At 46.8% G+C, this 24529-nt stretch overlaps 1 protein-coding gene across 1 annotated transcript in view; it reads right to left on the reverse strand.

Moving 5' to 3' along the window:
* VPS16 (VPS16 core subunit of CORVET and HOPS complexes) overlaps positions 1-24529 on the reverse strand; it is a 38924-nt gene extending 14395 nt beyond the window's left edge. The window contains exons 1-16 of the mRNA XM_088660675.1: positions 24321-24529; positions 21035-21123; positions 19577-19668; positions 17968-18096; positions 16792-16936; positions 14665-14780; positions 12988-13110; positions 12688-12743; positions 9825-9915; positions 8513-8606; positions 7631-7707; positions 5118-5249; positions 4258-4385; positions 3865-3900; positions 3160-3268; positions 1600-1734 (exon numbers count right to left, since the gene is read on the reverse strand). Of these exons, the coding sequence (XP_088516801.1) occupies positions 1600-1734; positions 3160-3268; positions 3865-3900; positions 4258-4385; positions 5118-5249; positions 7631-7707; positions 8513-8606; positions 9825-9915; positions 12688-12743; positions 12988-13110; positions 14665-14780; positions 16792-16936; positions 17968-18096; positions 19577-19668; positions 21035-21123; positions 24321-24373 (1605 nt within the window). The 5' untranslated portion in view covers positions 24374-24529. The remainder of the gene's footprint in view (positions 1-1599; positions 1735-3159; positions 3269-3864; positions 3901-4257; positions 4386-5117; positions 5250-7630; positions 7708-8512; positions 8607-9824; positions 9916-12687; positions 12744-12987; positions 13111-14664; positions 14781-16791; positions 16937-17967; positions 18097-19576; positions 19669-21034; positions 21124-24320) is intronic.

A 24529-nucleotide genomic window follows, 5' to 3' on the forward strand; every position in this document is an offset into this window, starting at 1 on the left:
ACTCTGTAGAATCACAGAATCGTAGGAAGGGACCCGCCAGGGCCATCTAGTCCGGGAAAGGCAGGAATCTCAACTAAAGGCAGCTAACATTTGGGGGAGCAGAATGGCTACTAGCGGTTGCAGAATGCAAGAATGCTGTGGAGGCAACTGGCCCCACCTGCCAGTGTGCCGTGGAGGTTAGAGTACCGTACTAGGACCCGAGAGAGAGCCGGGTTCAAATCCTCAGTCAGCCATGAAGTTCACTGGGTGGCCTGGAGCCTCTCAGCCTAACCGACCCCACAGGGAACAGGACTCATAGAATCATAGAGTTGGAAGAGACCACAAGGGCCATCCAGTCCAACCCCCTGCCGAGCAGGAAACACCATCAAAGCATTCTTGACATATGCCTGTCAAGCCTCTGCTTAAAGACCTCCAAAGAAGGAGATTCCACCACACTCCTTGGTAGCAAATTCCACTGCCGAACAGCTCTTACTGTCAGGAAGTTCTTCCTAATGTTTAAGTTTTTAATGTTTAGGACTCAATTTTCTATGCACGTGTAAACCTAAGGCGAGGGAATGCATCTTTATGATAAGCCTGTAAGTATATAAGGAGAGCCTGCTGGATCAGGCCAATGGCCCACCTAATCCAGCATCCTATTCTCACAGGGGATGAACAGATGTTTGTGGGAAACTGGCAAGCAGGATCCGAGCACAAGAGCAACTCTCACAAAAGCAATGCAGCAGCAGGACTGGTGACTGGGAGTGGCTGCCAAGACCATATAACACCAGTCTTGAAAGACCTACACTGGCTCCTAGGAGGTTTCCGAGCACAATTCAAAGTGTTGGTGATGACCTTGAAAGCCCTAAACGGCCTCAGCCCAGTAGACCTACCCCTCATCATTCAGCCCTGTACACTGAGGTCCAGCTCCGAGGGTCTTCTGGGGGTTCCCTCACTGAGAGAAGTGAGGTTACAGGGAACCAGGCAGAGGGCCTTCTTGGTGGTGGTGCCCTCCCTGTGGAATCCCCTCCCATCAGACGTCAAGGAAATAAACAACTATCTGACTTTTAGAAGACACCTGAAGGCAGCCCTGTATTGGGAAGTTTCTAATGTTTGATCTTTTATCGTGTTTTTAATATTGTGTTGGGAGCCGCCCAGAGTGGCTGGGGAAATTCAGCCAGATGGGCGGGGTATAAATAATAAATTATTATTATTATTATTATTATTATTATTATTATTATTATTATTATTATTTCCTGCTGTTTCCGGAAACTGGTATTAGAGCTCTGTGTCATCGATAGGTCCGTGGACTCCACTTTTGCGGGTTCCTCGGGGGCCTCAGGGAAAACTGTCCTGAACATCACAGTGGTGTGGCTGTTGGGAGAAATCCCTGATGCTGAGATTCCTGTATTGCAGGGGGGTGGGACTAGATGACCCTCCGGGGGTCGCTTCCAACTGTATGATTTGCGAATGCTAAGAGACACAGTCAGCACCCAGAGCAAATCTTACAAATCCAACAATGGCCTCTCACTGGGTTCCTATCCCACAATGCACCGCGGTTTACCAAGGTTTAGCTGAGCCTCAGGACCCACCCAACCTCAGCCAGCCCACCTCCCCTCGTACCTTAATGGCCAGCTCTGTCCGGCCGCATTCGTACGCCCGGGCAGCGATCTCTGAGTACGAGATGCCCGGGGTATCGCCCAGTTTCTGGTTGATGGCCTGAGCTACCTCTTCATCAGATTTGTCTTTCTGTTGTACCTGGGAAGGAATGATTCGGAAAACACACAGTGCATTATTATCATTATTATTGTGAAGTAATAATCACCCCAAGGCCCAAGATGGGCTCCAACCATGCTAGAAACAGTTTTAAAGCAACATGCAGTCTCAGAAAGAAGGGGGAAATATACGTTCCAAGTGTCAGAAGTCTGGAGAAAGAGCTGTGCCTTCAGTCTTTTCCAAATGTTGCAGAGTGGAAGTTGTTGGGGAAACGCCCTGGGGGTGAGCATGCACGCCTCCAAAACTCCGAGCATCCTTCAGAATGTGCAGCTCTGGAGAAGGCATTTTCCCCTCTTCTCCAGTGCGCTCCTTCTTTGGAGGTCTTTAAGCAGAGGCTTGACAGCCAGCTGTCAGGAATGCTTTGATGGTGTTTCCTGCTTGGCAGGGGGTTGGACTGGATGGCCAATCAGAAGCTGCGCCTTGGTTTTCGAACATTTCAGAAGTCAAAAGGACTTCCGGAACGGATTAAGTTTGACACTTTTGTTTTTGCTATTATTTTGTGTTTTTGTTTCCGAGGTTTCTCCAGTTAATTTGTTTTTGTGAATGTGTAGAACCCAGTTCAGTTACTGATTGATTGATAGTGTGACTGTGGAAATGGATAAAAGCCCCCCCCCCCCATCCAAACAATGAGTATCATCAGTGCAGGTAAGAAAAAAATATAATTTTTATTTTTATCATCTACAATACTGTCTTATTTATTTTATAGTACAGTACACCGATTCTTGCTTTCATTTTATGGATCAATGGTCTCGTTAAGATAGTGAAATTCATGTTAAATTGCTCTTTTAGGAGTTGTTTTTAAAAGTCCGGAACGGATCAATCTATTTTGCATTACTTTCTATGGGAAAGCGCACCATGGTTTTGGAATGCTTTGGTTTTGGAACAGACTTTCAGAACGGATTAGTTTTGCGAACCAAGATACCAGTGTACAGTTGTACCTTGGTTCTCAAACAGAATCGACTTCCGAAAACGTTTGGAAACCAAGGCGCAGCTTCCGATTGGCTGCAGAAGCTTCCTGAACTCAATCAGAAGCCGCAGAAGCCGTGTTGGATGTTCGGCTTCCAAAAAAACGTTTCAAACCGGAACACTCACTTTTGGGTTTGCTGCGTTTGGGAGCCAAAGCATTTGAGTCGCAAGGCGTTCGAGAACCAAGGTACAACTGTATGTGGAAATTGTTCAGTTTGGTTTTGTGTTTTTGTGTTTACTGTTGGTGGCTACTTTTGTTATATATTTTGCTATGTATTTTTTCATGATGTAAGGCACCTTGAGCATGGCTTGAACTGCGCAAAGGCGGCATACAAATAAAATTATGCATGTTTGTATGTGGGATGCAAGATTTCAGGCTTCGGCAGATGGTGGTGGTGGAGGGAACACAGTGATCCGGATTTCCAGGTGAAACGTTCTTACCTTGTAGCAGGCCCAGTGCGCCAAGATGCGGCTGATCCCCTGGAACTCAGAGAGACGCAGGTACTCACAGATCTTGATAGCGATGGGGTAAAGTCTCCGCAAAACCAGCCTTAGGGTGCAAAAGACAGGAGAATCAGTCACGCCGCTGTGCTGCCAACACTAAGGGCAGCCTTGTATTCCTTTACGGAGGAGAGTTCCGTCCATGAGACAGAATAAAACCTCCATCGTCAGGAGTAGTATACCTCTGGTCCCAGATATTCTCCATCTCTGACTGCTAAGTGAGGCAGCTCCCGTCTATCATGCCCTGATTTCGGGCAGGGAACACCTTGCCACCTTTTCCCATTATCCCCAAGCTGCCCTGAGAGACTTTCTGGTTGAAGGAGCAGAGAAAGAAAAAAACTCCACTTTTGAATAAGCAACAACCAGCTTGGCAAAGAGCAGGACTCGAACCCAGATCCGTGGCTAGATTTTTCCATCCACTGGATTGCAGAGCTCTCCAAGCTCTTCAGCTCCATCTCAGACCCGCACACCCAGAATCGTGTCCACAACTCCGTGTTTGGTCTGTTGGCCTAACTTGTGTTGTTTTATTTGGATCAAGGAGAAGCATCCTAGACTCTTCCTCTTCTCCCACGTAGCTTCCCCTCCCAAACAGCCCAAGAGATGTAGCTCAGCCGTGCAAGGAAGCGGGCGGAGGTGGGTCTTTACCTGTCCAGCAAAACTTCCGTGGTGACCTGTGTGTATCTGCAGCAGCCGTCAAGGAAAAGGCCCTTGTGCATGTAGCAACCGTGACAAAATTTGCAGCTTAGAATCATAGAATTGTAGAAAGGGACCACCAAAGGCCATCTAGTCCAACCCCCTGCAATGCAGGAACCTTTTGCCCAACGTGGGGCTCGAACCCACGACCCTGAGATTAAGAGTCTCATACTCTCCCCATTGATCTGATGTTGTAGATTCGCCTTGTTCCGGTGCATGCAATGCTTCCCCCCCGTTTTGCAGTTGTGCGATTTGTGGTCACATTTGCATTGTAATGGCCATTAGCTACAAACAATAAAACTGATTGATTGATACCCACTGAGCTCCTAATGCTCTCTAGGATACTGGTCAAAGCTGAGGGGGATCCCGATCTGGTAATCCCGGATGGCGTTGAGCACCCGCAGATCCCTGCACGTCTCCACAAAATGCTCGGGCGGGAACTTGTCAATGAAGCATTTCCCAAAGGAAGCCGCCTGGAAGCATGGAGCATCAGAGAGAGAAAGGGTTAAATATATACAAATATAAGTTTCTAGTCCTTACTGTGACAAGATTCAATCATACACATGTTTGTGGGAGGGGGATTACTGGCTTGCTTCCTTTGTTCTTGTTTTCTGTTGCATTTTGCTTTCTGTTCTTGTTTTCTGTTACGCATTTTGTGCTCTCGTTTTGCATTTTAATGTTGTGAACCGCCCTGCGGTCTTCGGATGAAGCGCAGCATAGAAATTTAATGAATGAAATAAATAAAAATAAGATCGTCTGAAAAGCATACGGTCGATGAATGGTTGATATATTTGAAGCTGTCCACATAACACTTGCAGGGAATTGGAAGGAGGCAAACCCTGAGCATGGACTCATGCAGAGACAAACACACACACAGAGTCCTCTGTGGGCAGAAATGCAAGGGGTCGTCTGAAAAGCATATGGTCGATGAATGGCTGATATATTTGAAGCTGTCCGAATAACGCTTCCAGGGGATTGGAAGGCAGCAAAACCTGAGCATGGACTCATGCAGAGACACACACACAGAGTCCTCTATGGGCAGAAATGCAAGGGGTGTTTTTTTTAAGTAGCTCAGGTGTGTTTAACCTCTTACAGTACACAGCTCAGGAATCGGCCACTCCCAATCTGCCACACCTGAGCTCTCTTTGCAAGGAGGCCGTGCCCACCCCCAAACAAACAGAGGGTTCTGCCCCTTCAATACTCACCCGAAGGAGAGATTTCTGGATCTCGGGCTCGTGTTCGTAGCTGGCCGCCCTGATGCATTGCTCCACGGCCTCCGGGAGCAGATTCTGGTCCTTGATCTCTCGCAGGTACTCGTCAGCCTTCTGACTCTCTTTCTGAGGAGGGGGGGAGGAGGAGGAGGAAGGGGTGGAAAACAGGAAGCCTTCAAGCCCTCGTGGGCTGTGAGTGCCAGATCTTTTCAGGAGGGCCTCCTTCGCCCATGACCATTGTTTATGTAAACTTATATGCCACCCATCCTGCCGATGGCAACCGGAACAGCAAGCTTAGCAGTAATAAAGCAACAGAATCGAAACTATTACCATTTTGGGAAATGATATATAATGAATTGAAAAGAATGTTTAAAGTATGTTTTCTATTTAAAAAAGCCTTTCTTTTAGGAATTCTAGGTGGCAAAATCCCAAGGGAGCAAAAAAGAAGAAGACTATTTATGTATATGACCACAGCTGTGCAGATGTTATTGACCCAGAGGTGGAAAAAAAGTCCCGAGCAGAGAAGAATGGCAGATGAAGTTGATTGATTATGCGGATTATTCCGAAATGGCAAAAATGACCCGAAGAATCAGAAAAGGGAAAAAACAAAGGGCAGCAGCAAAGAATCATCTTTACACACTAAGCCCGAGATCAGAATGTTGGAAAGGCTACACACACAAGAATGGATGTCTGTATGTTTTGGAAATAGCGACGGTGCTGTTTGCAAGGTAACAAACTCGGCTGGCTACGAAAATGGATTAAAACTAGTAGACGGTTGAGAAGGAGATCAAAGAAGAAGAATGAAGCGGCAACATCAGGAATTCAATGGACACATGTTGGCAACAGTAGTGGGAAACCTAATTATTTTTGGAAAAAATATATTAAATTTAAATAATTTGGATCTATTTGTTAAAATTTTAACACTAATAAAAATTATATTTAAAAAGGGAAGAATCAAAAAACAGGAAGACCAAAATTTTAATAAAGAATGGGGGGAATTTTATAATTTATCTTAAAAACCATTGTAAACAGTTAAAATTGTTAGTAGGATTGGAATAACACTTGTAGTTTAATGGTGAATTTTGGATATAACAGAGATGTAAAAGATTTGGATTGTTAATAATAATAATAATAATAATAATAATAATAATAATAATAATATATTATTATTATTATTTATACCCCGCCCATCTGCCACTCTGGGCGGCTTCAAACAGAAGTATTAAAATACAATAATTTATTAAACATTAAAAGCTTCCCTAAACAGGGCTGCCTTCAGACGCAGGAGGAAATGACTAAGAATAGGACACACAAAGGAGAGGAGGGAAGTCCAGGAGATTCCATGGAATCTTGTTTTTATGTTGTATTTGGATATGTGATTGTAAAACTGTAACTTGGAAAACCAAATAAATATTATATTCTTTTTTAAAAAAGAAACTATTTCCATAATTATTACTATTATTATTAATTAAATTTGTATACCACCCTACACCTGGAGGTCTCAGGATGATTGCAACATAAAATCACAATATAAAAACACAACATACATAATAAGAACAAAAATAATCCAATAACCCCCTCCCCAACACATTTTAAAAGGATATTGGACATCAATCAGCCAAAGGCCTGGTTAAAAAGGAATGTTTTTGTCCCACTTTCATTATTTATATATTCCCTCTTAACGGCAGCCCAGGAACCCTACTGCCAAATCCTGGAATATTTAATAATTTGGGTCGCTGGTCTTCAAGAGTCCAGCAAACTGCCCTACATGAAAAGGTAGCACATAAACTAAAGGCTTTCTAAAGGGCAGAGCTCAAATGGCCATTATATAGAATCACAGAATTGGAGAGTTGGAAGGGACCCCGATGGTCATCTGGTCCAACCCTGTGCAATGCAGGAATCTTTTGCTTGGGCTTGAACCCACAACCCTGAGATTGTCTCATGCTTAGAACAGCGTTTCTCAACCACTGTTCCGTGGCACACTAGTGTGCCGTGAGATGCTGGCTGGTGTGCCGCGACGTGCGGCAACGAGAAGGGCGATTTGCATTGTCACGTGCCTGGCGGCCGCCAATGCACAGCACTGACCCGCCGGAAAGCAATATTTCTCCTCCTCTTTCCCAAAGCTCAGTGCAAACGAGCCTGGCGGCCGCCAATAGGCAACACTAACCCGCCGGAAAGCAATATTTGGCAAGTGTTTCTTACAGTCATAATTATAATACAGGGCAGCACAGAGTTAAATTTTTTAACTTTTTTAATGGTGGTGTGCCTCGTGATTTTTTTCACGGAACAAGTGTGCCGTGGCCCAAAAAAGGTTGAGAAACACTGGCTTAGAAGATACAGGTGAGATATAAATGTAATAAATAAAATGAAACTCCCCAGGTTATGCACAGAGCTACACCTGAGGCTGCCAGCTGGTCCTGGCTGCTCTTCCAGCCAGTCGGTCCTACACCAAAGTGGGGGAACAGAGCTGCCCCCATCCTTCTCCCCACCTGCCAAGCATGCCTCACCTCATACTCCTTCTGAGCTTCCATCAGCAATGCTCCTGGCGCCATGGATGCAATCTTGAAGACTTCCTGGCTGGCCTCTGAAACGGAAGTGTTGTAAGAATTTCAAGGTCTCAAATACAGAATACATATTCATAAACACACACATATCTAAATATATGAGACATGTGTCTGAAATAGTATGGGAGAGAAATCCTGGAGCCGTTTTGACTCTCCCAATGGCCTCAAATATTCCTCTGCAGTCAGGGAGGCAAATGGGGAAATCCTTCCCACTGTCTTTTTGCTTGCAAATCCTGTCTTAAGGACATGTTTGTGTATGAATAGGGTGAGCCTGTGACCTGGATTCAGGAACTAAAGTATTAGCAATCACCAAAAAAAATGGCCAGGCTGCCCAGGTAATGCAATCAGTGACCATTATCAGGTATCATGGCAGGCAGGATTTCTGCTGTAGACCGCCCCCTTCTGTGATGTATGTATGATGTTTCAGGGGGGTGGTCTTGGGTTACAAGGTGGGCAATTTAAAAAGTCTATATAAGGGCTTGCACACCATTGTTCAGGGTTCTCCTCCCTCCTGCGTGTGGTGAGGGGGGACCCTGTTGCAACAGTTCCTTTAATAAAGATCAGGCTTACTAGCCGCTTCTCAATATACCCTGGTTGGCCTCTGTTTTCTCCTACCAATAGGGAACCCACTTAAGGACTCTATGCAGGCTCCGGAATACCCCATAAGGGAAAAGGAGCAGTTTTTCTTATAACAGAAGCAAGAAGTGGGAATCCTGGCCAGGATGCTCAAGGTCCTGAAAAAAACAACCCAGGCTCCCCTTTTCAAACAGGAGGCAGCAGGTTTCTAGTCCTCTCTGCTTGCCCAGTATTGCAGGGGAGACTCACCTGGGATCTCGTGGAGGAATTCGTGGGTGGAACGGGAGAAGATCCTCACGCCATCGAGCTCCGGCACGAGGTACGAATCCTCGTCTAGAGGGTACCTGCGATCAGCATTAAGGAATCCAAGGAGGACGCAGGTGGGCGTCGAGACGACCTGTATCAGGTATGGGGAACTACGTGGGGCACCCCACATGTTCCTGGACTCCAACCCCCAGCAGCCAGGATGGCGAGGGATGCTGGGAGTCAAACGGCAACATGTTCCCCATCCCTCGTCTAAACAACCAGCAGAACCAAACGGTGTAAAAAAAGACCTGCATTGGATCAAGTCACAGGCTCGGCTCGCCCAGTACCGGTGTTAGAAATTAGCCAGGTGCCAGGCGCGTTTTGTGACTAGCCATGTATGGGCAAACTATCCGGGAGATAAATTGTATTTCGAGGAGTTAGTGATCTGACACGGTCGCCCTCTTCCTGCCTCTGTTCCTTCCCCCTCTCTTTGTCTCTTAAGTTCTTTGATGGCATAAAAGCAGCCTATAATGTCCTAATCAATTAGGAGAAAGAGATGAGTACTTCCTTTGATGTTGGACACTGTTTCAAGAAAGTGAGGCATTGGGAGGCGGTGGCTAATGAATGATCTGCACACAGCCAGTCGGGCAAGCCACACAGGCTAGCTATCTGGCTAGCTATAAATCGGATGGTTTGGGGCAGAATTGGGAGAAGCTTGTGCACGGACTGACGTCCTCGGGGCCGTGCAAACTGAGGCTACCTGGGGGACTCACTTCATCGCTTCTTGAGGGCTTCCAATCGGCAGATTGAGGCGCTTGCTTGGTAGGTACATATTGCTTGCTGTTTAGAATAAAAATTTTAATCTTCTCACTCACTTGTGTTTCGTATTACTTCCGGATCTCATTTATAAAAAACCACCTTGCATTTGGCAAGACAGCACCCTAGTCCAATTGCGACCATGTGGAGATCTCTGGACACCTGGCAATTCCTCCTGTTTGCCCAAGGAGTACATGGCTCAGTTAACTGCTACAACAACCCTGCAAGGTAAGTGAAGAGGCTGCGACTGAATCCAAGGTCACACAGCGAGCTTCATGGCTGAGTGAGGATTTGAACCCAGGTCCTGATCTCCCCGGTCCTAGCCCTAAACTGCACTGGCTCTCTAGAGCCCTTCTGCCACGGGGCAGCCCTATATATTAAGTGGGCAAATAAATATGGGTGAAGTCAAATGTTACCTTAGAGAAGGATCTGAAATATTTCCCTTGAATAATAAGCCCACCACCCACTGGTCCCACCCCTGCCTCTCCTCACAAGGATTCTGAATGCACTGCTCTGCGTCCCCAGCCACGAGGAGGCGCCGTTCCCACGCCATCACCACGGCACGCTGCTTGCTTCGAGAGCGGGTGCACCTGCCACATAAAAGACAAAGGAGGGTTTATTTCCTTCCCATCAAGTGGTACATAAATAGTATGACAATAATAGAAGATATAAAAATATTTAAAAATATAAAAACGCTTATTTTTCTCCTCTTTAAACACGTCATTGCTGACCTAATATCTCTGCTCAACCTGCTTGTATTGAAATAATGGAAAAGCTATAAATAAAAATAAATATATGAACCTACCCGAACCCTAAGATCATCTTCTGAGGCCCTCCTTCGTGTGCTCCCTCCATTGGAGGTCTGGAGGGTGGCAACACGGGAACAGGGCCTTCTCTGCAGTGGCTCCCCGTTTATGGAATGGTCTCCCCAGGGAAGTCCGCCTGGCGCCATCATTACACACCTTCAGGTGCCAGGCAAAAGCATTCCTTTCTAACAAAGCCTTTGGCTGATCTGTTTTGACACCCTATGCCAGGTATGTCCAAAGTCCATTTTGGGGGCCTAATCCGGACCGCTAGTCAATTTAATCTAGCCCCCATGGTAGTATATGTCCTGGGGTAAAATCAACAACTTCAATCCTAAAAAAAAAAAAAGCTCAACAAATTTAGTCAGCCCTCAAAAGCATGTTTACTTCATCAAATCTGGCCCTCCCTCTTTGAAAACAGTTTGGGCACCCCTTTTAAAATGTGTGGGGGTTTTTGTGTGGCGGGGGGGGGGGCTATCGGGTTGTTGTTTTTATTTTTGTTACGTATTTTGTGGTTTTGTATCTTGATTTTATTCTGTGAACCACCCTGGAACCCCTGGATATAGGGCGCTATATATATATATATATATATATATATATATATATATATATATATTCAATAAATAAATAATAAATAATACATATTTTTCTCCTCTTGGGCTTGATGCTACCCCCAGTTTCTTCCTTCGCCAAGCTGGTGCCCTCCGGAAGTTTTCGACTGGCAAGAGCTGTTGGGAGTTGTAGTCCAAAACCTCCACCAGGCGCCAGGCTGGCAAAGGTGTCATATCTCATTCAGCTCTTTTGCTACACACAATGTAATGCCTGACAGACACACACAAGCACGTGCACAACATACATTTGTTAGTAGTTGTGTTATTAGCGTTATTATTATTTGTGATTCCTGAGTTTCAAGGGGTTGGACTAGATGACCCCTTTCAACTCTCCATTTCTGTGATTCTGTTTACTATTGTTACACTTATCTATATCACACCTTTTCCTCCCAGAGTGGGACTAAAAGCAGCTTGCACAAATTAAAAACAAAACAGATATAATACAAAACGTTTTTTAAAAAAACACATATAAAAGATGGTTGTGAAAAGTAATTGAACGCTAATGGAATTCAAACAATATTAAAGACAAAATACAGAAGAAGCTGTATTGTACCACTATAAACAGGCATGGCTTCCCCAAAAATTATGGGAGCTGTAGTTCAAGGGCGCTGTTAGGAGACCCCTATTCCCCTCCCAGACCTACAATTCCCAGAGTGATTTAACAATCAGTTCCTCTTCATGGGAGACTGGGAATTGTAGCTCTGGAAGGAGAATGGGGGTCTCCTAATATTGCCCTTAAGGGACGCAGGTGGCGCTGTGGTCTAAACCACAGAGCCTAGGGCTTGCCGATCAGAAGGTCGGCGATTTGAATCCCCATGACGGGGTGAGCTCCCGTTGCTCAGTCCCTGCTCCTGCCCACCTAGCTGTTCGAAAGCACATCAAAGTGCAAGTAGATAAATAGGGACCGCTACAGCGGGAAGGTAAACGGCGTTTCCGTGTTTTGCTCTGGTTTGCCAGAAGCGGCTTAGTCATGCTGGCCTCATGACCCAGAAGCTGTCTGCGGACAAACGCCGGCTCCCTCGGCCTATAGAGTGAGATGAGCGCCGCAACCCCAGAGTCGGACACGACTGGACCTGATGGTCAGGGGCCCCTTTACCTTTAACATTGCTCTTAAAAAACTACAATTCCCAGGATTCTCTGGGGGAACATGGGCGTAGGCAGGGGAGGCAGGAGGGGGCAATTGCCCCCCCTAGAAGCAAAAGGCTGAGGGACCAGCGTGGCAGCCCCAGACTCCCACTCCCGGTGCGAAGCTCCAGAGGCGCGCGGGGAGCGTAAGCGGAGGAGCGCTAAGCGGGAGCAGGGAGCGTAAGCGGAGGAGGCAGCCACAGGCTCACGTTCCCGCGTGCCTCTGGAGCTTCGCGCCGGGAGCAGGAGCCTGGGGCCGCCTCCTCGGAAGACCTGTGAGGCGCGGAGGAGGCAGCCACAAGCTCGCGTTCCCGCGTGCCTCTGGAGCTTCACGCCAGGAGCGGGAGCCTTGGGCCGCCTCCTCGGAAGACCTGGGAGGCGCAGGCCACGTAGCCCCGCCCACATTCCCACTGTGGCCCCTCCCCTCCCGCCCCTTGCCCCCGCTCCTTGCCCCCCCCCTAATTTTGATCCTGGGTACGCCCCTGTGGGGGAAGTCAAAGGATTCAGGGAATCCTAAATGAAGAGGTGAATGATGTGTTTGAATTCATAAAAATATATAATAATAATAATAATAATAATAATAATAATAATAATAATAGTGGCATGATAGTTCTTTAAATGCATCGTGCAGCTGCATCCGGTCCCAGGGTCCGGCCGGCAATACCTTTGTGGATGTGCAACGGAAGGATTGTGGTAACTTAAGCGCCCCCCCATTTCTGCCATGGTGCATTCTGGGATGGCAATCGTGCACAGAGGCCAAAAGGCGGACCCCGGGGAAGTCCCCCAGCCTCGCACAGAAGGGGAGGAGATCTGCTGAACTTACCAGACCATCTGCTTTGGTGGAGCTCGAAATTCGCAGATGGACTCACCCAGTTTTTCCTGCGGAGGGAAGAGGCAGAGGGGCGATGAGGGACGGGAGGAAGGAAAGGGGTCCACTAAAACTCCCATCAGCAATAGGTGTGCTATGCTCCAAAACACCCGTAAGATGCCCGGCTGTGGGGGAGGCTAGCTTAATCCCTCTGGAGAAGACCAAGGTGGACTATTGCAGTGAGGCCCACAGAGAAGTGCCTCTCAATCTGACGGATCTCTCCGCTTCCAAGGCGAATCTGGACATGGCGCTCACCTTAAGGTTGGACTTCCCCGTCCAGATGTATCCTGTGTCGGTGAAGAGAGCCAGGAAGCGATAGTTGAAGGACACCGCCATCCGCAGAAAGGAGCCGGCGTGAGGACTCAGCCCAGGCAGGGTCTGCAACGAAGGAAGGGAGACACAGTCCGCAGGGTCACGAGGAGCTGCCGATTTACTCCTTACATGCAATGCCCGGAGGAAAAAATGTCATCGCCTATTCATAAGTGGTTCTCAGGCTGATTCCACTCAGGAATCGAACTCTTAGCTAATAAAGATCGACCAATTGCACACCTGCTAGCCAAATTTGCTCTGACTGAGCTAAGGAACTCCATTCCAGCTTTCCGTTCACGCTTTCTAGTTTTGAAACTTTATGCAAATTTCTTCTCTAATTTTTATTAAATTTTCTGTTTTACATTTTAGAATATTCACTCAAACAACCTTAAAGTATCAGTGACTTCCCTTCTTCTCTTTCCGTGGTTCCTTTTGCAAAGCATAAATCCCTGCATATTTTATATAAACCAAACCATTCTGTATTCCATTATTACATCCATCAAAACTTATTTACATTGTTGAATTTATCTTAATGCTGCCCACGTTGTCAGATAAACACAATCTTCCTCCCTATATTCAATCAACACTTTCAATCTTCTTTAAATGCATGTTCTCCTTCTTCTCCTATTCTATATGTTAGGCCCTCAAGCTGCGCATATTCCATCAGTTTAAGTTGGCATTCTTCTTTAGTTGGGACTTCGCTCAATTTCCATTTGGGGGCTAACAAAACACGAGCCGTTTTATGCTGCAAATTACTTATCCTGTAAACTTTTATAGGTTATGTTGTGTGATTTCAGAGGAAAGCCTCGCTCTTTCCCTCTGCTGTTCATTGTAAAGGCATTTGTAAATGCTATGCACAATAAATTGATTGATTGATTGATTGACTCAGGGAGCAGAGCAGAGCCATTGTGGCTAGTACAGGTACCCTATTTCTCCTAAAATAAGACATACCCATAAAATAAGCCGTAGCAGGATTTCTAAACATTTGCGCAATATAAGCCATACCCCGAAAATAAGACATAGTGATAGGCACAGTTCTGGAGGGGGCCAAGGAAGAGGCTAGGCTGGATATGTAATAAAAAAATAAGACATCCCCTGAAAATAAGCCCCCGTGGTTTTTTTTTTGAGGAAAAATAAATATAAGAGGGTGTCTTATTTTCGGAGAAACACAGTAGCCACAGATAGCTCTGCGGTAATGCAGCAGGCTAGGAATTGGTCCAGGACGCAGATGGCGCTGTGGTCTAAACCACTGAGCCTACGGCTTGCCGATCGAAAGGTCAGTGGTTCGAATCCCTGTGACGGGGTGAGCTCCCGTTGCTCTGTCCCTGCTCCTGCCAACCTAGCAGTTCGAAAGTACGTCAGAGTGCAAGTAGATAAATAGGTACTGCTCCGGCGGGAAGGTAAATGGCGTTTCCATGCGCTGCTCTGGTTTCACCAGAAGCGGCTTAGTCATGATGGCCACATGACCTGGAAAAAAAACTGCGGACAAACGTCGGCTCCCTCGGCCAGTAAAGCGAGATGAGTGCCGCAACCCCAGAGTCGTTCGACTGGACTTAACTGTCAGGGGTCCTTTACCTTTACCTAGGAATTGGTCCCATCCAGCCCTGCTTCCCCCTCACTCACCACCGGGGAGCAGGTTGTGCTGTCAAGTAGGTATAGCTCTTGGCCAACGGCAACGAGGAGGACGGTCACTCGCTCTTGGCACAGGACGGCCCAGCAGGAGGGGGGCTTCTGGACACCTGCAAAGAGGGACAGGAGGGATGCAGGCAAAAAAAAAAAAACCTTGGGCAGAGGACACTTTGCACAAAGCTGAGGTTCATAGGCGGCAGCAGATCTGTCTGCTTGGAGCAGGGACTGTGTTACAAACGGGAAGCAGGCTGGAGCCCCTATAAACACCGACAATTGTGAAACACTGGCCTGCGAGCTCTCCAACCGGAGAACAGCCTTGACCAAAGTTGTCATGGGTTTTGAAGATGCTCGAACTCATTAAAAAGGCCTGGGAGAAGATGTATAAATTTGGAAAAGATTGTCGGAATTGACTGTTGTAAAAAATTTTTTAAAAAAAATTGAAGTTATTACGGGATATTGAGATGTATACAGAAGGAAGAAGCCTCTGCCAAAGAAGATAAAGAAGAGTAGCAAAATATACTATTGAATCACGCAGGGCAAATTAGTTAACTTGAAACCCAGAAAGAAAGAGGACTTTGAATTTTAAAAAGGGACAAATGCTTAATGCATAGTTTTAAAGCTTTGTGTACAGAATTTTACATTAGCATAACTTTTAAAACTCACTTGTAATAAGATGAAGTGGGTTTAAAATTGAAATATTAAGAATATAAGGTTTTAAGGACGTGCGTTCATGAATATTATGCAATGAAACCAAGAAGGGGAGGGGAGGAAAGTCAACCAAAATCATGATTTAAAAATTTGTTGAAGATTTTTGTTGTTATTATTTTTGAAAATTTAATAAATTGTTATCAAAAGAAGAAGAAGAAGATGCTCAAACTCAGGACGAAAGGGAGAAACATGCTAAGAGGAAGGCACGCTTGGTAAATCCTCACCGTGATCAACTCCCACCCAGAAACTAATGTCCCCACTGTGGAAGGACGTGTGGATCCAGAATTGGCCTCCACAGTCACTTACGGACTCATTGTTAAAACACGAAAGCTCATACCAATGACAAACTTAGTTGGTCTCTAAGGTGCTACTGGAAGGAATTTTTTTTTATTTCGTTAAAACCGCGTTTATGCAAGACAATCTTACTCTGCTACGAGAGAAGAAGAGGAAGAGGAAGAGGAAGAGGAGGAAGAGGAGGAAGAGGAGGAAGAGGAGGAAGAGGAGGAAGAGGAGGAAGAGGAGGAAGAGGAGGAAGAGGAGGAAGAAGAAGAAGAAGAAGAAGAAGAAGAAGAAGAAGAAGAAGAAGAAGAAGAAGAAGAAGAAGAAGAAGAAGAAGAAGAAGAAGAAGAAGAAGAAGAATTAACGGGAAGCAGGCTGGCTGGAGCCCCTAACTCGGGGGAAAGTTTGTTGCTTGCAGGTGCGTCCCACATCTACCCGCCAAGCGGCACAGTCCAGGAAGGAGGAGTCGGGAGGCGAGGGATTGTTTTTTGGGGGGTTCAGGTCAAAGTTGTTGAGCTTATTTTAGGGAGAGGGAATGCCACATTTTAAAAGTATTTTGGGGAGAAAGAGAAACAGCAATTCACAAAAGGATCGCTGGGGGAAGAACAGCCTCAGTTTGTAAACTCCGTCTTCTGTCTCCAACAATGAGGGGCGTGGTGGGGCGAGGGGTCTGGACGGAAGGGGGCCAGCGATCAACCGTGATCGACAAAAACATCGCGATCGACCTGTTGGACACCCCTGTTTCAGGGGAATGGCCAAAGCTTGCATGGGAACAGTCCCATGGTCCAGCCCCCAACGGCATCTGCAAGTAGAGCTGGACATATAAAGGTTGCAGGTTTGGTCCCCATATAGGACAGCTGCTCTCCCCCCCCCCCCCCCGCGGAAAAAATAGAATTTTTCATTAAGTTTCCAAAATTTCTCAAATGAGCTTCGGATTAGATAATTACAACTTTGTTTCATGGATTTCCACCTCCACTGTGTTTTTATTCAACCCCTTTTCTGCTGAATTATACAACAAACGCTTTATCTTTTACATTTAATCATTTTACTTCCGCTGCTCGTATTTCGAATTCCGCCCGTGATTTCTGGGGCAGTGTGAGTCAAGGGGTGGAGGTGGGCAGGAGGCAGCTTTACCTGGCACCTGAGGCAGCCTGCGGAGTTTCAAGTCCTCGACGTTGGTGGCAATGGTGAAGCGGTGGGCTCCGGTGAGGATGGCCACCCCCGTGCCATATTCCGTGTGGAACACCTTGGCCTCCAGCACATGGTTCTGAAGCACCTCCTGGGAGTTAGAGAGAAAGCAAGGAAGCACCGGGTCAGGTGGTATAGTGGTTAGAGCAGTGGTTCTCAAACTCCCCCCCCCCAGGCTACACTTTCCCCCCAAAAAAAATTGCTCGGGGCACACAGAATTTTATGCTGACCAGAAATACATTGGAAAGCAAAAAAGTCCTAGCAGTGTTTGATTTATAACACAGAACACAACTACTTTATAACACGATCGTGCGGCACCCACAAAGTATAGAACAAGGCAGCTACAAAAGATCATGAATCATTTCCAAAATATCATTATGAACGAGCCTCTTACATCGATACCTTAGGTATGTCTACAAACTCAGTGAGAGGTGTAAGCTGGCTTTTGCAGGGTAATCTCATTGATATTTGGTCTAATTTGAGACAAACAAATTCTCATCTCCTCAATCAACACAAAGAAGCCTTTCTCTTTTCTGAGATTTCATTGAAAATCCCTGTTCCCAACAATATGTCATGGAGAACGGTGGCGGCAGAATAACCAGTGCTCTTGCTCTCATTTTGAAAAGATTATTTTTTTAATTATATTATATTATATTATAATATTATATTTTTATTGTATACTACACTGAAATGTTTGAATGTTTCTTCAAGCAAGAAGTGAGCTTACATTTATTAATCACTTCCTATGAAACATTTCTAAGTGTTTTCATTACACAATAAAAACTGGGCGGCTTACAGAACATGTAAAAAATGGTAAACCATCAGACATTAAAATTTTCCCAATACAGTGCTGCCTTCAAATGTCTTCTGTCATCTGATGGGAGGGCGTTCCACAGGGTGGGTGCCACCACCGAGAAGGCCCTCTGCCCGGTTCCCTGAAGTTTTGCTTCTCGCAGTGAGGGAACCACCAGAAGACCCTCAGAGCTGGACCTCAGTGTTCAGGCTGAACAATGGGAGTGGAGATGCTCCTTCAGGTATACTGGGCCGAGGCCGTTTAGAACAGTGCCCCCAGCTCCCAAAAGCTCCCGGTTCCAGTAAACCTTCCTCTCCAAGGTCACTTACATTGCCCATGCTGAAGCGCCGCTTGAACTCACAGAAGAGGCTGTAGACGAGGACTGAGCCGTCCTCCTGAATGCAAAGGAGGTCCTCACTGGTCGTCCAGCCAAGGTGCACGGCCGGACAGTTCTTCCACTGTGGGATGAGGAGCGACAAAAGCCCAGGGTTAGAAATTAGCCAGGCGCCAGATGCTCCTATTCAGCAACTTGACATTTTGAATCAGCTGGTGTTTCTCGGTAGCCCCACACATGACCTATTCAAATATCAGGGGTATTCTCCCACCCCCTTCATGGCTAAGCTTAGACCTTCAGCTGCTCCAAGGCCTACTGCACTTAGAAAGCAACCCTGTCCACTCTCCGGTAAGAGATACGGCCAGCAGCCCATCTTGTCCAGCATCCTGTTCTCACAGGGGCCAACCAGATGCCTGTGGGAAACCAGCAAGCAGGATTCGAACGCAAGAGCCCCCTTCCTCTCCTGTGGCTTCCAGCAACTGGTATTCAGAAGCATTGCTGCCTCTAAATGTGGAGGCAGAGCATAGCCAACCTGGCTAGTAGCCATCGATAGTCCTCTTCTCCTTGGATTTGCCTAATCCTCTTTCAAAGTCACCCAAGATGGTGACTTGAACCCAGCCCCCCTTCTGCTGAACCCCAAAGCCCTCGTTCGAAGCTGAAAAAAGAGAGCAGAGCACGCAGCACGATTTGACAATGTTCGTTCAGAGTTTGACCTTGTTTTCCCCATCCTGCTCATTTGCCTCTGTTGCAAGTGTAACCTCTTTGGGGCAGAGAACAGACCTGGCTTCTTCCGCCTTTTTATGTTATTGCTAATGTTACTATTATGTTGTTGCTAATGTTACTATTGAATTATGGTGCTGGAGGAGACTCTTGAGAGTCCCATGGACTGCAAGAAGATCAAACCTCTCCATTCTGAAGGAAATCAGCCCTGAGTGCTCACTGGAAGGACAGATCGTGAAGCTGAGGCTCCAATACTTTGGCCACCTCATGAGAAGAGAAGAATCCTTGGAAAAGACCCTGATGTTGGGAAAGATTGAGGGCACTAGGAGAAGGGGACGTCAGAGGACAAGATGGTTGGACAGTGTTCTCGAAGCCACCAACATGACTTTGACCAAACTGCGGGAGGCAGTGAAAGACAGGAGTGCCTGGCGTGCTATGGTCCATAGGGTCACGAAGAGTCGGATGCGACTAAACGACTGAACAATGTTACTATGCAGGCCCTAAGCTACTGAAGGTAATGGGGCCCTTGATATGTCCAGCTGTCCTTTGTCAACAACAAATTGTCACTGTTTTTTGTGTTGAATAGATGCTACAGTATATGGCAATTTATGGACCTAATAGGTATCTAACCAGTGATATTTTAGGGAGCATGTGGGGCCCATTACTTACACCATAGGAGCCTACACAACACAAAACACTGTTACTGTAAGTAGGGTTTTATTTGTTTTTTATCTTTATTTTGGAAATGTACATCCAGGGGTTTTTTCCTTTATTTTTTTTTGGGGGGGGGGCCCAAGAGAGTGGGGCCCTTGTTGAGCTTATACGTAAATCCAGCCCTGTTATTATGCAATGCACAGTGGCCATTGATAACACAATTCGCTTACCGGAATGCTAGCCAAGAGGACCCCCGAGGCAGTGTAGATTTCCAGAGGGGGCCGGGAACTGGGAGATTTCTCTTTCTTGTTTTTCAGCAAAGCTAAAACGATAGAGGCTTTTTTTTAAAAAAACCACAACACAAAAAAATGCTGCGAAGTCAAACCCCTGACAATCACCATTCTCCCCTCCCATTTTAATTCTTTTTGAGCATCTATTAAATTATGTCATTACTAGCAGCCTTGTGACTGCCGCTGCTCAGAAATTCTAAGAAACCACACAAAAAACCAGCGTCGTTTTGAGCCGGTGGTCAAAACCGAAAAAGTTCACTCCGCCATCTTGATTCAAAATGACATCCAACTGTATCCAAACATGGCTCCTTGATCTCAGGAACCAGAAGGCAAAAAAACTGGTTACGGTCCAAACAGACAGCCAAAATATAGAGCTATTATTATTATTGCCCATATGTGCCAACTCAACCACTTAGATCTGTGGGATTTACTAGTGGCGATTCTGAGAAACGGCAGCTAGCGCCAGTGTCAGCCCTCTTTCCTTGCCCCAGTTTATTTCGTTTGGGTCCCGCCCTTCCTCCAGGAACCTCAAGGCGTTCTCACAACAGCCCTGTAGGGTAGGCTAGGTAGGCAAAGCCAGAGTTAGAGAGCACACGACTGACTGCATCACGCAGGCCCTACCCCTTGGCAAATTCCCTGACTGCACAAGTGAATGAGACTGGGCTGAGAGAGGAAACCTCCCAGCTGCAAAGGAACAGCTGAAATAATGGGCTAATGCTGCCAATTTCTTTGCGGTCAGCAAAGTGGCAGCAGGTCGAACGAAGTGTCAATGATAGACAGGCTGCCACTTTGCCACTCCTTCTGCTTTCTGTTATGTTTAATACATTCAAATTCGTATGAAACCACTTATCTTGGCTTAGGCCACAATGCTCAAGTTCTTATTTCAAAAGGTTCTCTCATGCAGCTTTGATACATTTACATATTCAATTTCTTATATTCAGAGTTTTCTTAGTTTGAGCATGTATTGATAAGTGGTTTCATACGAATTTGAATGTATTAAACATAACAGAAAGCAGAAGGAGAAACTACTGAAGAAGCCCGTCATATGGGCGAAACAGGTGAAAAACGCCGGCAGCCTGTCTATTATTGACACTTCGTTCGACCTGCTGCCACTTTGCTGACCGCTACATAGCCTCAAAGACCATAAAGACTGGTTTGCCTTTCGGTATTTATTTGTACATGCTATCTGCTTGACGTTTGGTTTTGGCTTCTGTGTCAGCGTTTGTATATGGTTCTCTTATTGTTTTCTTTTTGTACTACCGGTAATAATATTTGATTGAAACTTGATTGAATCTTGTGCCCTTGCGTGCTGCTTGTATTGAATTGGACTTGCAAAGGAACAGCTGGCACAAGGAAGGTTTCCCTCTGCCCAGGAAGAGGAGCTGGCTCTTGCCGTACCGATGGGGCCTCCGTAGGGCGCGGCAGCAACCAAGCAATCCCGCAGGTCTTCTCTCAGGTTCCAGCCCATGGTGTACAAATCCAGCTTCCTGCAGGAAGAAAACGTTAGCGAAAAGTCTCGGGGGGGGGGGATGTCAGGTTAAATAAAAGCAGAGCCCCGAAGCGTTGGCAAAACCCAGCATTCTGTTCCCAAGGGTGGTCAGCTCTGCGCTTTGGGAAGCCCCCAAGCAGGGCATCGAGGCAGCTGGCCTTCCTAGTCCTTTTCCCCCTCCAGGCAACAGAGATGGGGAGCAGGGAGAGGAGTTGGGTCCTGGAGGGATGTAAGGAAGGAGGATGGGGATGGAGGATAAGATTCTGGAGTCAGAAGAGAAGCTAAGAGCTGGGAACCAGGGAATCCTCTGTTTGAATTTTGCCTCTGCCACAAACCCACCGGGCGACCTTAGTTCAGCCCCAACTCCCCTCTCTGTTTGCAATGTGGGGTTAGCAACAACGGCCTGCCTCGCAGGTCTGTTGTAAAGGTTACTGAGACAGGGGTTTGTGCAGTGCTCTGAAAAGTACTGAGTACAAATGCTGTCCCTAAAATAAAATAATAGTAATAGTAATAATCACTGCTGTTTTTCTTAAAAAATGTTTAGGGGTACTCTCATTTTGACTGAAGAAAATCACCATTTTATAGTTCAAACCAGGAGAAATAAATACAGTAAATAGACAAAAGATTCACAAAATGTTTAGGGGCATGCATACCCCTGCGTCCCGTCTCCCCCCCCCCCCGAAAAAAAGCACTGATCATAATAATAACAACAAACACCTTGCCGCAGGAGGAGGTGCCTAAGCAAAAAAAATTGCAATCTATTTATTGGATAGCTGCCTCTCCCACAAACACACGGTGCTCAAACCAGCTCGCAACCCAGCCAGATGGGTGGCATATCAATAACGAAAAAGTTAATTATAAGTTAGGGAAAGGGACCCCTGACCGTTAGGTCCAGTCGCAGACGACTCTCATCTTGCTTTACTGGTTGAGGGAGCTGGCGTACAGCTTCCAGGTCATGTGGCCAGCATGACAAAGCCACTTCTGGCGAACCAGAGCAGCACATGGAAACGCCGTTTACCTTCCCGCTGTAGCGGTTCCTATTTATCTACTTGCATTTTGACGTGCTTTCGAACTGCTAGGTTGGCAGGGGCTGGGACCAAGCAACGGGAGCTCACCCCGTCACAGGGATTCGAACCGCCGACCTTCTGATCGGCAAGCTCTAGCCTCAGTGGTTTAGACCAGTGTTTCTCAACCGCTGTTCCGCGGCACACTAGTGTGCCGCGAGACGCTGGCTGGTGTGCCGCGACGTGCGGCGACGAGAAGGGCGATTTGCATTGTCACGTGCCTGGGGGCCGACAATAGGCAGCGCTGACCCGCCGGAAAGCAATATTTCTCCTCCTCTTTCCCAAAGCTCAGTGCAAATGAGCCTGGCGGCCGCCAAAAATCAACACTGACCCGCCGGAAAGCAATATTTCTCCTCCTCTTTCCCAAAGCTCAGTGCAAACGAGCCTGGCGTCTGCCAATACACAACGCTGACCCGCCAGATAGCAATTTTTGGCAAGTGTTTCTTACAGTCATAATTATAATATAGGGCAGCACAGAGTTAAATTTTTTAACTTTTTTAATGGTGGTGTGCCTCGTGATTTTTTTCACGGAACAAGTGTGCCGTGGCCCAAAAAAGGTTGAGAAACACTGGTTTAGACCACATCCCTATTAATTATAAGTTCGGCTGCCCCTGTCCAGATAGGGGTACTTCTGGGCCACCAACCAAAGCGGAGGGAAGTCATTCCACGCCACCGAGGCCACCTGAGCCTCAAGCGACAGCAGGGGACCCAGACGTAACCCCAAACTGCACACCCGGCTCCTTCAGAGGGAGTGCAACACCATCAAGAGCAGGCAACCTTCCATCCACCCCATCTAGGGAACCACCCCGACAGTACCTCAGTAGATAATGGTGTGCGGAAAGCACATTCAATGCACATTTAAAGCGCATCTGTTCCCCTGCAGAATCCTGGGGACTGAGATTGGGAATTCTGCTAGGAACTGCAGCCTTGCAAAGGGGGGGGGGATACAGTTCTCAGGATACTTTTTTTGTGGGGGAGGGGAGCGGCATATTCTCCATGTGCCGTGGCTGCGCTTTAAATGGATGGGGTGGGTGTGACCACAGGGAGAAGAGAAATAGCATAGCATAGTCGACTTGGAAGGGGGGCCCCCATGAAGGAAGGAGCCACCGCCAAAGAAGATAAAGAAGATTGGCAAAATAAATTAATGAACTACGCAGGACATATTAGATAATTTGAAACCCAAGAAAGAAAGGACATTTTTTTTAAAGGGGTAAAATTTCATGCATACTTTGCAAGCTTTTTGCATAGGTTTCGACATTAGTTCAACTTCTAAAAGTCACTTGTACCGGTAATAAGATGAACAAGGTTTTAAAATTGGATTAGTTACAGGTAGGTAGCCGTGTTGGTCTGAGTCGAAGCAAAATAAAAAAATTCCTTCAGTAGCACCTTAAAGACCAACTAAGTTTATATTTTGGTATGAGCTTTCGTGTGCATGCACACCTCTGAAGAAGTGTGCATGCACACGAAAGCTCATACCAAAATATAAACTTAGTTGCTCTTTAAGGTGCTACTGAAGGAATTTTTTTATTAAAATTGGATTGTTAAGAATATAAGATTTTACGGACGTGCATGAATAAGTATTCAGGAGGGGGAGTGCATGGAAGTCAATCAAGATTCATGGTTTAAATTTTTGATTGTGGTGAGTGGTTTTTTTGGGAGGTGGGGGTTGTTATCATAAAATTAATAAATTGTATCTATAATTTAAAACAGGAAGGCTCCCCCAGGGTCCTCTAGTCCAATGCAGGAATCTTTTGCCCCACGTGGGTCTCGAACCCACGACTCCGAGATGAAGAGCCTCATGCTCTCCCGACGGAGGCTAATAATAATAATAGTAATAGTAATAATAATAATAATAGTGCATGCTCGTCTGATCAACTTCAAGCCCCCTCCCCCCCCCCGGATCCGGCTGGTGCCCTCCCAGTGCAAAATGCTTTGCAGGAGCTGCGCCCCTACCCCTGTGAAGGGGAGGAGGAACCCCCCCCCCATCAATATAAAGCACTCGAGGGGGGACGATTGGGAGTGGGGTTGTTCCAGGAAGTGGCAAAAGAGGGGGAGGGTCAGAGAGGGGGGAGGGTCTCAGGTTGCCTGCACTGCAGGGGGGCGCTGGGGAGGCGGGGGGGCGCCCACTCACCGGTAATAGGCCGCTTCCCCGAGGGGGTCCCAGTTTGCCGTGTAGCAGTCCATGCCTTGCGCCCCTGGACCCAGCTGAGATGCTCTTCTCCCCAGGACGCTTCCGCCCTCAGCGCCCACCCCAGGCAAGCGGACGCAGGGAAGCCGAAGCCGCCATCTTGAGCGAGGGCACGGAGCTCCTTCCGGGCCTGGCTCTCCGCTGCCCCCTAG

This window comes from Zootoca vivipara, chromosome Z1, assembly GCF_965207765.1.
Source record: "Zootoca vivipara chromosome Z1, rZooViv2.hap1.1, whole genome shotgun sequence".
Classification (NCBI taxonomy): Eukaryota; Metazoa; Chordata; class Lepidosauria; order Squamata; family Lacertidae; genus Zootoca; species Zootoca vivipara.